This window comes from Cebus imitator, unplaced genomic scaffold (assembly GCF_001604975.1).
Source record: "Cebus imitator isolate Cc_AM_T3 unplaced genomic scaffold, Cebus_imitator-1.0 Scaffold28, whole genome shotgun sequence".
NCBI lineage: Eukaryota > Metazoa > Chordata > Mammalia > Primates > Cebidae > Cebus > Cebus imitator.
This window is the reverse complement of record NW_016107343.1, coordinates 1,158,502-1,173,949: the sequence shown is the minus strand read 5'-3', so window position 1 is coordinate 1,173,949 and position 15,448 is coordinate 1,158,502. Positions and strand designations below refer to the sequence as shown.

Below are 15,448 nucleotides of genomic sequence, written 5' to 3'. Positions count from 1 at the left end.
CTATGAAGACCCTGTCTCCTACTCTAAAATGATTAACTGATTATAAGGAGGAGCCAGAGAGTAGTGTCACTTATTGAATGTCTCACTTAGGGACTTGCAGTCCACAGGTGACCCTGGTTTAGAGTGACCCTGGGGCAACTGGAAGGGAGCATTGCCTTTGGGGATGGGGTGAGAGTACAAGGTGGGTTAGGGAAATAAACTCATTTGCATCAGTCAGGGTTCACTGCAGAAAGAGACGCCTGTGCTTTGGCACCTTAAGCAGAAAACAATCTAACCCATGGAACAGGGTGCCTACAGTCCCACCAGATGGGCTGGAGGAGGGTGCCAGGAGAGACCCCTAGGAACGATTCCCAGAATGATTCACACAGAGCTCTCCTAACAGGAGACACACCACCTACCACTCGCCCTACTGAATTAAGAGCACATGCAGTGGCTGCGGGCCAGGAGTCGGCTGCAGGCCACCGATGACGCCAAGGTGACTCTCACTTAGCACTCCACAGCTGGAAAACGGATGCTGAAATCTTGCTACCAACAAGTCTGATGCTTCTGGCAAACTGCCAGCAGAAAATAGCAAAAGGGGTAGAAAGTGGCATTGGGCCGGCCAGTAGTTCCCGTCTAGAATCGTTTCTACAAGAGAGTCTGGGGAATGTGGCTTTTTGTGAGATGGTTTCTAGCTTCTACCAAACAGGATGGAACATTCAAAGGAGGGAACAATGGAAGTCGAGTAAGCCAGTGCACAGCGCCCACCACAGCAGCCAGCCCACTCTCTTGTTACCTGCGAAAACCCAACATGCAAACACTGAAAATGAATACTTGATTCCAGAGCGGATATTTCAGAGGTCTTTATTAGCATAAGAACAACTCAGTGTGTGTGTTTGTGTGTTCCCCAAGTGCACACAGACACCATATCTCTCAAGAATCACTGATGTATTTCACCGTGGAGCTGAGAATTTCTAGGCCATGAAGCTTTCTTAGTTGAGCAGCAAACCTGTCACAATCAAAACACACAACCCAGGATATAAGTGCCAAGGTTCAGACTTCTGGAGCCCAGAGCCAACCCCCTCTCAGATGGAAGCTGGCTGGGAATGTCAGCCTATCATTCTGGGTGGAAACAGGAGGTGGCTGTGGCAATGGGGTACCCTAAAAATTACAGGGGTAAATACGATCGAGGCCCACAAAGCACTGAAAACACTCGCTGGAGGTGGCAGGTGTGTCAGGCTGATCAGATGGGACCTTGCTCTTGGGAACTCCCCCACAGGTTGCCACTTTGAAGTCATCCTAGCTAATATGTTTGCTTTCTACAGAAGAAAAATTTTAACTATTCCTTCCATTTGAACCACCAAACAGAACTAGAGAGGACCTTAGTTATCAGAGGCCAAGCCCCTCATTCTACAGAGGAGGAATTAAAGGCATGTGGCTGTAAGGGAAGGAGCCTCTCTCACCCAGCCCCAAGGTTTACCCCTGCTCTATGGCAGGGCTCCTTCACTCAGCCACATGTGGACACCTCCCAGAAGCACATGCAATGAGGTGCATCCACACATCAGAACAGGAGCACAGCGGAGCGGAGGTCTGAGCTAACAGAGAAGCCACGGGCACAGTTACAGCCCACATCTCTTGTCCTCGCTCGCTGGGGGCCTCGATGCGCTGCTCTATGTCTTTGCTTCACTCTGCTTTCTCCTGCATGAACGTGTGACCCTTGCTGGCCATTTCTCCACTTGTTTAGGCTGAGGCAAAGAACATGAAGTGGGAGTGTTTCTGGAAAAGTGAAGCAGAGAGAAAAGAGGAAAGAGAAGGGAAGGTGGAGTGGGAGGGAGGGGAAGGACGATAAAGAGACGGAGAGGGATGAAGAACGGCAGATAATGGAATGGAGAGAAGGCAACGGCAGCAAGTATGAGCAGCGAGTCCTCATCAGACAAGCCGATTCCCTCTCTGGTTGGAGCCTGAGAGCTCCCAGTTCCTCTAGCAAGGCTTTCTTCAGAGAAGCAGCTATTGGGCTTAACTAGGTCTGCACAGAAATCATGAGGGCTCCCCAGTGTTTTGTGTGGCACACAGTCCAGACAAAACACAGTGCCTCAATTCAGCTGCTCTTTCTGCAGTGAGACCGACACTGGGTTAGCCTGACTCCCAGTCCACAACGTACCTGGGCTCAGCTGTGCACAGCTTCCCCAGAGCAATGCCTGCGTTCACCTGCACAGCTGTCTTCTGCGTGTCACTGCCTGCGAGCCTTAACAAGACCTGCACGAGGTCCGTCTTTAGCAGGGAAGATGCAACGTTGGGCACCTCCATGCAGTTACCAAGGCAGAGGGCAGCATTGCCCACCAGAACCTCATCCTCCGAGCTGAGTAGCTTCATCATAATGCTCAACTCTGCAGGAAAGGAAGAGAACAAGCAACAGCTCCTTCAAATCCCAAAACAGGACGCTGGCAACAGGACAGGAGGGGCGCTGTCAACAGACTCTGAGCTTCCCCAGTAACTCTGCAGCAGAACCTATTCACTCACTCCTCAGCAAACATTCACTGAATGCATAGGAACCTCCTCAACTCCTTGCTGAATCTCTGAAGTGTCCCGGGTTCCCAGAGCACTGCCCAGCACAACACAGTTGTTAGATGAATGAACGCTATGTGTCAGACAGGTCTGTCTTCTCAAAAGCCCCTGTTCTCAACCTCTCACTGCACCAGGGTGAGAGGCCCCATCTGACAGCCCCCAGGTGGGAGGCAATGTGCCCGCAACCTATACCTGCAGGGCATGAAACAGTTCCAGAAGAAAGTTCCTGCTTCCATGGTGGAGCCTCCTTCAGTTCACCTTCTGTGCATTCCAGGGAGTTGGTAAAAAGCACATTAGCAGGCTGCCTCTCCTATGAAGCCTACTGTGAAAAACTACAGCTGGTGCAAGTTACTAGGCTAAAGGTAGGCTCAGACTCTGATATTCCCCTTGTTCACTAAACGTTGAAGGTGTTTTCCCCGCCCTCCTTCTGTGAAGGCAGAGAACTGAACTCAGCAAGAGAAGGGAGTTTCCTAGCTTGGACCCTGTTATCTTTGAGCCGTCTAGATTCTCTCCTGTCTAGAGTCTACCTCTGTGCAGCCAAAAGGCTAATTAAATGCTTTCAGATGTGGAGGTGAAACATCTTGTTCTGTAAACACTGAAGTCTGGGAGTGGTCAGCAGCATTGCTGATAAGTTCTTCCTCGGCCACAGTTCCCTTTGCAGCTTCAAGGGTGGATGAACCTCTGGGACAAGGGCTTTCTTAAGGAAATCGTCACTTACTGTTATCCAGTCTTACTACTTCTTCCCGAGCTTCATGATAACTATTCGTGCAGATGGCTAGTATCTTTACAGCATAACGTGACGCAGTCTCGCCTCCTGTCTAGATTTCAGAATGAAATTAGAAAAACAAAATCAGTGCTATGATTGCTCTTGACCAGAAGCCACAGAGAACAGTTATTATAGTGCTAGTGGCTTCCTAAACTCTGAAAAGAGAATTCCACTGAGAAGGGCATATGCTTCCAGCATCCTCTCTAACCCCACCCTCACCCCTGACAGGAGTGCAGGCCTGCCATGTACACCTGAGTAATTGCCTCTGGCGGGCTTTTTTAGCAAATGGCTGAGAAGAGAATGATGCTGATGAATGGCAGATCTACCAAAAAGGGAGGAAAAGGCCCTCCCATGTCATTTTACCATTCGAGAATGAGGACTGACTTACTAAGACTGTCAGGCTGACAGTCCTGCATGGAGAACATCAGGAACCTAGATCATTTTAAGAGGTGACAACAGTCAAACATAGCCCTTACCATCACCTACGTGGTGTCTTTAAAAGGCATGTGTGCACGTATGCATGCATGCATGGGTATGCATGTCATCAGCAGTTTTTGGTGGGTTTGCAAAAGTCATAATGAATGATAGTCATTGTTCAAGTGGCAGCCTAAACTCAGACCCCCTGTGCCGCCTCCTTGCCCCACAGCAGCCCTGCCCCCTCAGCAGCCCCCAGCGCATGCTTCCCTGCCCCACTCTGCCTGATGCTTTATGAATAAAAGCCATGTGTCACCACACTAACATGTGTGCACAGACCTCATGGGCACATACATCACAGGTGGGATTCTGAGATGGCAGCCTAATCATCCTCCTCACCCTTGCAGGTGAATCCAGATAACTGGTCTACTGACTTGCTTAGATTCACCGCACTCATTTCATGGGGAAATCCCAACATCCTTTGGTTATATGCTAATTCTGCAGGCTACATGTCTCATAGATGGAGTTCCATCCAGCACTCTCCAGATAACTATATAAAGCATCATGAGCAGTAAAAGCTGATCAAAACAATGTGCCTGAGAAACGTAACAGAAAGCCACTCAGATCATTTTTTTTTTTCAAGAACAGAGGCCATATATTTTAAAGTTAGGCTTGAGGGGTAAGCAGTTTTTAATAGATGTAGCTAATGAACGATTTTCTTATTTATTCAACAATCTGTTGTTGATGTTCAGAGTATGGTCTCAGTAGACAGGCAGAAGCAAATCCCTATCCAAGAAGTTTAAAATCTAGCGAGGGAGAAATGGCAGCACATTGATCAAACAAATCCCACCTTAATACTGTTCGCCGAATAAAGTGGGAGACTTCTGTACATTTCAGAGGTTGTAACCAATAATGTTATTTTACCTTCAGGAATTTAATCATTTTCTTTATCACTCCTGCTCGCAAGGCCTCCTCAACAATTTTCAGAGAGGAAGAAAGGGTCCGGCTCAGAACACCAGCAGCTCTCTGAGAACAGCAGAAAGAGGATAATTAAATGTCCTTTTCAGAACTGCTGACAACATTTAAAAGTTAACAGGGAGTTTGGTGAGGCAAAAGGCCATCATTAATATTGGAAGCAAAATATAAAAAATATGATGGCCAAATAATAGCAAGCACTGTTCTTTTTAATAAAACTATAAAGGAGCTGTAACCATTGCCCCTTGCTACCGAAAGGCCCATATTATTTCAGCCTCACACAGGAACAACTAGTTTAACTCTGAGAAAGGAAGTTCTCCCTTGGGATTCCTTCCAGCGCTCTGATTTCAGCAGGCCCTTTATTAGGAAATGTTTGACTTCCTGGGTTGGTCTTCTGTGTCTTTTGTCTTCATTTCTCTGATCTTTGTCTTTTGTTCTATTTTCTGCGATACTTCATTTACCTTATTTCCCAGCTCTTATTTCCTTTTTTAAATAAATAAATGGCAAGCTGTTACTGTTTTATGGATATAACTATCTTAAATCTTTCTCAGGATACAAATGATAGTTATTATTTTTTTCTTCTGTTTCCTATATCATCGTTATTTCTTTTGGATTAATTTTTACGTTTATCTTGATTTTCCTGTTTAAGTGTGTGGCTTTCCTGCAGTGTCTGGTGACCCTTATCTGCCCAATCACATGTACAAAAAAGGCAATAAAAATATGTTTGGGCATGCCATGTTTATGGGAAGTTTGGTGACTGAAAGGTAGAGAGGTAGCACGCCCATATACTAGAAAGAAAAATGTTTTCTCTAGATTTTCAGTTCTTTAGAGATAAAAATGTTCTGATTTTATGCCTGGGGGATAGATGCCTGCAAGCAAACACAGCTCTGCTGCCTCATACTTGCTTTCTATTGTACTGGGAATTTTGAAACCTTGATCCTCTTCAGGGTATTATAAGGCAAACCTGCTACTGCCCAGCGACATATTCCTCCATCTGTACTCTACAAGAAGGTTTCCTCAGCCCTGCCTCACTAATTATCACCCTTGCAGCTGTTCTCCATCTTCAGAAAACTTGTTATAATTACTTACCTATTGGTAACTACTTGCCTGTTTACCGTCAACGTAGGTCTCTACTTATTTTCCTCCAATGGCTTTAATCTCATTTTAATGAGGTCTCCAGAGGGAGAAAAGATAAACTTGTGTATTATCAAGCTTGTTTCCCTAATCTGCTTCCTAAAGATCCTAGAATTTTGCAATAGCTGACACTTTTCAGGCCCAAGGCAGTGGAGACTGTTGCTAGATGCCCATGGTGAAGCTGCTGCCCTGCTCAGCAAGCTGGGAAGCACCCAGGGTGGCACACGTGGAATTCTGAGGAAATCTGGCTCGGGCTCCCCTAAAGGTTTACTCAGGGACTAGTAAACTCCACCTTTAGATCTGGACCATATGAGAATGGTGGTGCTTACCACTTTGGGGGTCATGGACCTCTTTTGAGGATCTGATGAAAACTATGATGCCCCTTCCATGAAAATGAACACTCAAAATTGTCTGCCCAGTTGCAGGGGATTCCAGGAACGCAATGATGAAGCCCATGTTAAAAACCTTTGCCCTATCCTGTCTGAATTGACTTTGGGGATGTTTTGAGAGTGGTACCCTCAAACAAGGTATGTTGGATCTACTCAGAACCTTTTTTTAAATTGTGGAGCCAGTCCTCAGCCTGCAACTGTTGAAAGGCTGGTTTCCCAAACCCACCCTAGATGTGGCCATAATTGCTTCTCTAGGGGTTTGGGCCCTGCCCTGACAGGGAGAAAAACAGGGGTGTTCACTAAGGTGAGTGAAGAACATATTCTAGGGTGATGGCAAATAGCCTCTTGAATCATACTAATATTCTTTTCCTGATGCACTGTGCTAACATATAGGCCTTTCTCAGTTTTCTTATCCAAATGTCAGACACAGAATTGAGAAAGCCATTCCAGCATATATTTTAAACAGAGGCGAAAACTATTATGCACGAACAACCTCTAGGATCACTGGCTTAAAACATGGACCTGGCTTTTTTTTTTTTTTTTGCCATGGAAAAAAGGGATTCCAAATAAGTTGGACACTTGATCTGTCCAATTTGCAAAGGATATTTTGAAATAGGACAAAATATATCCTCTAAGCTGGTTAAATTTCAGACCATACAGAAAAGGGATTCTTAAGTCGGGCTCCTAGACTCTAGAGGATCCACAGATGATGCGCACTGCAAGGAGGTCATCAAATTCCTGAAACTGTAGACAAAACCTGATATCTATGTGCTTGTGTGCGTTATTCTGAATAGTATATCCATACCACATCTTGGAGAGTCACCGGATTCTCAAAGGTGGCAGCTTCAAAAAGATTAAGGACCATTGATAATAAAATAAGACAAAACAGAAAGAACAATGGAAGCTACTTCTGGATTTCCCTGGGAGAAACTTACTGTCAGGATTCCTCCATCCTGGCTGTTTAGTAGAGATAGGCACCTTCTGCTCACCTCCACGGCCCAAACCTACAACAATGGGGAGAGGCCAGGAGGTGATTGTAATTTGCTGGCAATCTGAATTCTCGGTGGAGCTTCTTCTGAGCACCCCTCCTTTTTAGCACCACCACACTGTGCTCAGGTTCCCTCACGACACCGGCTTTTACTGCTCTTATTCCTTCCTATGTCTATCTCCCCTAACTCCAGAGCATTTCCTGATAGCAGGAACCACCTTTTATTTGACTTTGTGAACGCAGCACCTCACACTCTGCTCAGCACACCCTGGATACTCAGTCTGTTTTCTGAGTGAATACATGACTGAGTGACCCATCCACCCCTCAGCAGAGCAAAGGGAGAGTGCATCCCTCCAGCTTTCCCCATTCCATGGCCAGTGTGTCAGTGTACATGCTTCTGTTTTTTTTGTGAACATGCGAATGGTTTTATGCCACAGAATGTGTGCAGGTTGTCCCAGGGTTTCAGGCAGGGAGACGGAATGCCATACCTCAGAGACAAAGGGAGACTGAAGACACAGGTTCATCAGGAGTCCCAGGAGTGTGTAGATAACCTCTCTGAACAGGTCCACATCCTCCTCACACCTGGCCTTGAGAAACAAAACAAGGTAACCAATGACCTTTCTGCCTTACAGGTTTTTATGGTCACCTTTACCCTTGGACAAGGATCTCAGAGTTAACCCACTCTCTAAATTGCCAATATCATGAACCTAATGATGTTGGAAGATCAGAGACTAGTTCCATGAGTTCATGTTAGTCGAGGAGACTTGGAAGGAGTCTCTGGTGCTTCTGCCATGGAACTATGGCTCAGTTTGTTCCTGGGCTTAAAGTGAAGAGTGAGCTGCTGAGATGGGTGATCATTCAACTCCACCACAAACATTTTTCAAATTGGGATCAGGCAAGATGGCTGACTAGACACAGCCAGGTGGGACAGCTCCCATGAGGGACAGAGACAACTGGCGTGGTCCTTACAGTTCTTCAGAGGGAAGGCACTGAGAGTAGATGGAGAGAAGACACAGAAGCAGGAAGGAATGGGAGTAACTGGGAACCCTGCATGGGGGTCCTATGTACTGAGGCTTGTTATTGGCCCCCAAAGCCTCTGGGGGAATGAGTAAGTTGAACTGGCAAAGAGCAACCTGATCTCATAATGGGCCTCTGGAACCCTGGCAGGAGAAATCCCCTCAACCACCACAGACCCTCATGGAGTTGGCAGAGAGAGCTGCTTAGAGAAGCGGTAGGGTTGGCAAGCCAGCTGATGTGGAGCCCAGAGGGCTGGGTGTGGTAGTGTCTGTAGTGGCGCATGGCCCCGGACAACTATCCCCCTAGGCTCAACTTACTCCCATACAAGACTTTAGCCCTAGGGGAACTGTCAGACCTGAAATCTGCAGGGTGGCCTTGCCCATCAGACAGGGCCAGTCTAACTTGAGGACATCTTGCTCTGTTGGCCTCTTCTGGGGCCCCAGCCTGGCCACACATGCTTGCTGAGCAGCCTCGAGGACCCTGGGGGCCGGCACCATAGTTTCTAAACTGGTGGACCATGGCTGATCAGTGGAGAGCTCCAGGAGGGTACCCCTATCACCACACACCAGCCCACATGCTCCCTCTCCACACTACAACTTCCCCTGGGCCCAGGGCAGCTCCCCACATCACTTTGCTGGTGAGTATCTGCTTTCCTTGGGGAAGAAAGGGCAGGTTTTGCTTTCCTTGCCCTGCCAGAGCATGGGAGTGCAGTCCTGCTCCTCCTCTTCCCTCTGACCACCATTTCAGATGGAGTCTTGGTGGGCATAGAGCCAGCCATCCCACCCCTGTCAGCATCTTGCATTAGTGCTAGCTTGGCAAAGAGTACAGTGGATCCTTCCCCCTCTAGGAGCAACCTCCACTGCTTGAGAGGCACAGAGAAGGCACAACTTTCAGCATGACCATGTACACAGTCACCAGCAGGGACCCTCTTCCCCCAGGGTGGCACTGTGGCAAACACCTGCAGGGAGTCAGGCACCCTGGCACCCACTAGCACCCTGCCACAGGTCTTCCGCTGCTGTTGGCATAAGCAAACAAGTTGAGTTCCCACTGTCACCACATTATGAAATTCTTGGGCTAACACCACCTATTGAAGTGTAGTGACCAGAGGTTCAGAATCACCTTGGCTCCCCCAGTGTGGTGTATGCTTAACCTAGAGGAGCCAGAAAACAAAGTCAAGGCCCAATAAAAGTCCCCTAGAGTTAGAGCATCCAGTCTAAGAGTTGGGAGCTGAATACTGACCCCCTAAAATCTTCCAGAAACAAAGCCAGTCAGCTGACTCCACCTTATACCACAATAAAACCCTCAAGGTCATCAAATAGGATAAAGGAAAAAAAATTATCCAAAGGTCAGCAATCTCAAAGATTGACATTAGAGAAACCAACAAAGATGAGAAACAATCCACACAATAAACCTGATAATTCAAGAAGTCAGAATGCCTTCTTCCTTCCAAACAACCACAACACCTCTCATCAAGGGTTCTAAACCTGGCTGACATGGCTAAAATGACAGAAACAGAATTCAGAATATGAATAGGAATGAAGTTCATTGAGTTACAGGAGTACATTGAAACCCACACCAAGAAAGCCAGAATCATAATAAAACAATGAAGGAGCTGACAGACAAAATGGCCAGTATAGAAAAGAACATAACCAACCTGACAGAGCTGAAAAACCACACTAGAAGAATTTCACAATGCAGTTACAAGTGTTAACAGCAGAATAGATCAATCAGAAGAAATAATCTCACACCTTGAAGACAGGCTTTCTGAAATAAGATAGAGAATAGATAAAAAAAGAATAAAAAGAAATGAGTAAAACCTCTGAGAAATATAGAATTCTGTAAAGAGACCCAATCTATATCTAACTGATGTCCCTGAAAGATGGGAAGAATAGAACTAATGTGGAAAACATATTTCAGGATATCATCCATGAGAACGTCCCCAACCTAGCTAGAGAAGTCAACATTCAAATTCAGAAATGCAGAGAACTCCAGTAAGATACTCATAAGAAGATCATCCCCAAGACATATAATCATCAGATTCTCCAAGGTCGATATGAAAGCAAAAATACTGACGGCAACTAGAGAGAAAGGTCAGATCACTTACAAAGGAGAGTTCATCAGACTAATAGCAGATCTCCCAGCAGAAACCCTACAAGCCAGAAGAGATTGGAGGCCAATATTCAACATTCTTAAAGAAAAGAAATTCCAACCCATAATTTCATTTCTGGCCAAACTAAACTTTGTAAGTGAAAGAGAAATAAGCAAATGCTAAGGGAATTCATTACTACCAGACTTGCCTTACAAGAGTTCCTGAAGGAATCACTAAATATGGAAAGAAAAGACCATTACCAGCCTTTACGAACACACACTGAAGTACATAGACCAGTAACATTATAAAGCAACCACATAAATAAATCAGCAAATAAGCATCTAACATCATGATGACAGGATCAAATCTACACATACCAATACTAACCTTGAATGTAAATGGGCTAAATGTCCCAAGAAACACAGTTGCAAGTCAGATAAAGAACCAAGATCCATTGGTATGCTGTCTTCAAAAAACCCATCTCACAAGCAATGATACACATAGGCAAAACAACAGGAGGGAGAAAAATCTACCAAGAAAATGGAAAACAGAAATAAAGCAGGGGTTTCAGACAAAACAGACTTTAAACATCCCAGTTTCAGACAAAACAGACTTTAAACCAATGAAGACCAAAAAAGACAAAGAAGGGCATTGCACATATTGGTAAGGGGTTCAATTCAACAAGAAGATCTGACTATCCTAAATAATTATGCACCAAACACAGAAACATCCAGATTCATAAAGCAAGTTCTTAGAGACCTTCAAAGAGACTTAGTCTGCCACATAATAATAGCAGGAGACTTTACCACCCCACTGACAATATTAGATCACTGAGACAGCAAATTAACAAAGATATTCAGGACCTGAACTTAGCACCAGATCAAATGGGCTTGATGTACATACACAGATTTCTCCATCTGAAAACAACAGAATATACATTCTTCTCACCATCATGTAGTACATACTCTAAAATCAATCATGCTCGGAAGTAAAATGCTCCTTAGCAAATGCAAAATAACTGAAATCCTAATACTCAAATTAGAAATTAAGACTAAGAAATGCACTCAAAACTACATAATTACATGGAAATTGAACAACTTGCTCCAGAATGACTTTGAGTAAAGAAAGCAGTTAAGGCAGAAATCAAGAAGTTCTTTGAAACTAATGAGAACAAAAATACAGCATACCAGAATCTCTGGGACACAGGTAAGGCAGTGTTAAGAGGGAAATTTATAGCACTAAATGCCCTAACAGATATTTCTAACAAAAATTTAGAAATATCTCATGTTAACAACATACCACCACAACTAAAACAACTAGAGAACCAAGAGCAAACAAATCCCAAAGCTAGCAGAAGACAAGAAGTAACCAAAATCAGAGCTGAACTGAAGGAGACTGAGACACACACACACACACACACACACAAATCCTTCGAAAGGTCAACAAATCCTAAAGCTGGTTTCTTGAAAAAAATAATAAAATAGATAGATCACTAGCTAGACTAAAACACGGAAAGAGAGAATATGCAAATAGACACAATCAGAAACAACAAGGGCATATCACCACTGACCCCATAGAAATACAAACAACCGTCAGAGTATATTATGAACACCTCCATGTACATAAACTAGAAAATCTAGAAGAAATGAATAAATTCCTGGACACACACACTATCCAAAGACTGAACCAGGAAAAAATGGAATCCCTGGACAAACCAACAATGAGCTCTGAAACTGAGTCAGTAATAAATAGCCTACCAACCAAAAAAAGCCCAGTACCAGCCAGATTCACAGTTGAATTTTACCAGATGTACAAAGAAGAGGTGGTACTATTCCTGCTAAAATGATTCCAAAATATCAAGGAGGAGGGATTCCTTCCTAACTCATTCTATGAGACCAGCATCATCCTGACTCCAAAACCTGGCAGAGACACAGCAAAAAAGGAAAACTTCAGGCCAAAATCCTTGATTAACATTGATGCAAAAATCCTCAACAAAATACTGGCAAACTGAGTCTAGCAGCACATCAAAAAGCTTATCCACCACAATCAAGTGGGCTTTATCTCTGGGATGCAAGGTTGGTTCAACATATGCAAATAGATAAATGTGATTCATCACATAAACAGAACTAACAACAAAAACCATGTGATTTCAATAGATGCAGAAGAGGCTTTTGATAAAATTCAACACTTCTTCATGTTAAGAACTCTCAATAAACTAGGTACTAAAGGAACATACCTCAAAATAATAAGAACCTTCTATGACAGACCCACGGCCAACATCATACTAAATGGGCAAAAGCTGGAAGCACTCCCCTTGAAAAGTGGCACAAGACAAGGATGCCCTCTCACACCGCATGTATTCAACAGAGTATTAGAAGTCCTGGCCATGGCAATCAGGTAAGAGAGAAAAATAAGGGGCAACCAAAGAGGAAAAGAAGAAGTCAAACTCTGTTTGTAGATGACATGACCCTGTATCTAGAAAAATCCACAGTCTTAGGCCAAAAGCTCCTTAAGCTGATTAACAACTTCAGCAATGTCTCAGGATACAAAATCAACACACAAAGATCACCAGCATTCTTATATACCAGCAACAGGCAGACCGAGAGCCAAATCAGAAATGCAGTCCCATTTCTAATTGCCATCAAAAGAAAATACCTAGGAATACAGCTAACCAGGGAGGTGAAAGATCTCCAGAAGAACCACAGAACACTGCTCAAATAAATCATATATGACACAAACAAATGGAAAAACATTCCGTGTTCATAGATAGAAAGAATCAATATTGTTAAAATGGCCATACTGCCTAAAACAATATATAGATTCAATGCAATTCCTATTAAACTATCATTTACATTCTTCACAGAACTAGAAAAAGCTATTTTAAAATTTGTATGGAATCAAAAAGGAGTCTGAATAGCCAAGGCAATCTTAGGCAAAAGGAGCAAAGCTGGAGGCATCACGTTACCTGACTTTGAACTATACTATAGTTACCAAAGCAGCATGGTACTGGTATAAAAACAGATGCATAGACAAATGGAACAGAATAAAGAACCAGAAATAAGACCGTATACCTAAAACATCTGATCTTTGATAAACCTGTTAAAAACAAGCAATGGGGAAAGGATTCCCTATTCAATAAATGCTGCTGGGATAACTGGCTAGTTATATGCAGAAGATTGAAACTGGACCCCTTCCTTACACAATACATGAAAATCAGCTCAAGATGGAATAAAACCTTAATTGTAAAATCCAAAACTATAAAAACCCTAGAAGATAACCCAGGCAATACCATTCTACACACAGGAATGAGCAAAAATTTCATGACGAAGACACCAAAAGCAATCACAACCAAAGCAAAAATGGACAAATAGGATCTAATTAAAGAGCTTCTGCACAGCAAAGGAAATTACCAACAGAGTGAACAGACAACCTACAGAATGGAAGAAAGTTTTTGCAAGCTATGCATCTGACAAAGGTCTAATATCCAGTATCTATAAAGAACTTAAACAAATTTACAAGAGAAAAATAAACTATCCCATTAAAAAGTGGGCAAAGAACATGAAGAAACACTTTCCGAAAGAAGACATACAAGTGGCCAACAAGTACATGAAGAAAAGCTCAACATCATTGATATCATTAGTGCAATGCAAATCAAAACCACAAGATACCATCTCACACCAGTCAGAATGGTGATTACTAAAAAGTCAAAAAATAACAGATGCTGGCAAGGCTGCAGAGGAAAAGGAACTGTTGGTGGGAGAGTAAAGTAGTTCAATCGCTGTGGAAAACAGTGTGGCTATTTCTCAAAGACCTAAAACAGAGATACCATATGACCCAGCAATCCCATTAATGGGGACATACTGAAAGGAACAGAAATCTTTTTATTATAAAGACACATGCCCGCATATGTTCACTGCAGCATTATTCACAATAGCAAAGACATGGAATCAACCTAAATGCTCATCAATGATAGACTGGATAAAGAAAATGTGCTACATATACACCATGGAATACTATGCAGCCATAAAAAGAATGAGATTATGTCCTTTGCAGGAACATGGTGAAGCTAGAGGCTATTATCCTTTGCAAATTAATGCAGGAATAGAAAACTAAGTACCACGTGTCCTTCCTTATACGTGAGTGCTAAAAGATGAGAACACATGGACACATAAAGGGGAACAACACACACTGGGGCCTGCCAGAAGGTCGGGGGTGGGAGGAAGAGGGAGAGGATGAGGAGAAATAACTAATGGGTCCTAGGCTTAATACCTGGGTAACAAAATAATATGTACAACAAACCCCCATCACACAAGTTTACTTATGTAAGAAACCTGCAAATGTACCCCTGAACTTAAAAGTTAAATAATAAATAAATAAATCATTTTAAAAAATTAAAAAAGAAAATCCTTCCCCAGGGCTAATGAAACTTGATCTGTGGGGCTGTTTAAGGCTGGCAGTGCATAAAGTCTACAGTTACAGAAGGGATAAGCCACTGCACCATTCCAGCATCTACAGAAACAGAATTTTTGGAAACACCAGACAACTAAGAAGCAGCTAATACCCCCAAAGAGGATAAAGAGCAATTTTGAATAGAAAAGCTAACATACCATGAGGCTCAAGCAGCCATCCCCAAATTCCTCACAGGCTGTCATGTGTCTTCGGGTGGCAGGCTCAGCACTGAGGTTTCCCATGATGGCAATGCACTGGCACAGAGCCGAGGAGCTGCTTACCTTGGGATCTCTCTTCTAAATGAGAATCAGGAGGAGGCAGAGCCTCAGAGAGCAGGCAAAGGATGTTGCATGATCTCTAGGTGGGTCCCTCACTCACCAAAAGGTCCATGAACAAACTAGATAGCTTCATGTCAAACAGGGGCATCCCTAGGGTCACACTGGCAACAAAATGGAGGCACATAGAGGGGTAGATCCAAAAGGGTCTTGGCCTAGGGCTTAATCCCAGCTCCTCCACCAACCAGCTGGGAGGACTTGGACAAGTCCCTTCCCTTCTCAGAGGCTCCATTTCCACAGCTGTGACATACTGGGGTGTGGTTATGCTCTTCTAGGGCCCCTGAAACTTCTAAGGTTCAATAGGGACAGGCTCCAGTTGCAACACACTCTCCATGGAGAACCCTTGCC

General features: G+C 43.9%; 1 protein-coding gene across 3 annotated transcripts in view; it reads right to left on the bottom strand.

Annotated features, from left to right (window-relative positions):
- Window positions 1-823: 823 nt before the first annotated feature.
- TTC12 (tetratricopeptide repeat domain 12) overlaps window positions 824-15,448 on the bottom strand; it is a 51,615-nt gene continuing 36,990 nt past the window's right edge. For all 3 annotated transcript variants that reach the window (XM_017523293.2, XM_017523296.2, XM_017523295.2), the window contains 7 exons: window positions 14,924-15,061; window positions 7,699-7,797; window positions 7,158-7,226; window positions 4,649-4,750; window positions 3,263-3,362; window positions 2,141-2,366; window positions 824-988 (listed from right to left, as the gene is read on the bottom strand). In XM_017523293.2, coding sequence (XP_017378782.1) covers window positions 913-988; window positions 2,141-2,366; window positions 3,263-3,362; window positions 4,649-4,750; window positions 7,158-7,226; window positions 7,699-7,797; window positions 14,924-15,061 — 810 coding nt within the window. In that variant the 3' untranslated portion in view covers window positions 824-912. The remainder of the gene's footprint in view (window positions 989-2,140; window positions 2,367-3,262; window positions 3,363-4,648; window positions 4,751-7,157; window positions 7,227-7,698; window positions 7,798-14,923; window positions 15,062-15,448) is intronic.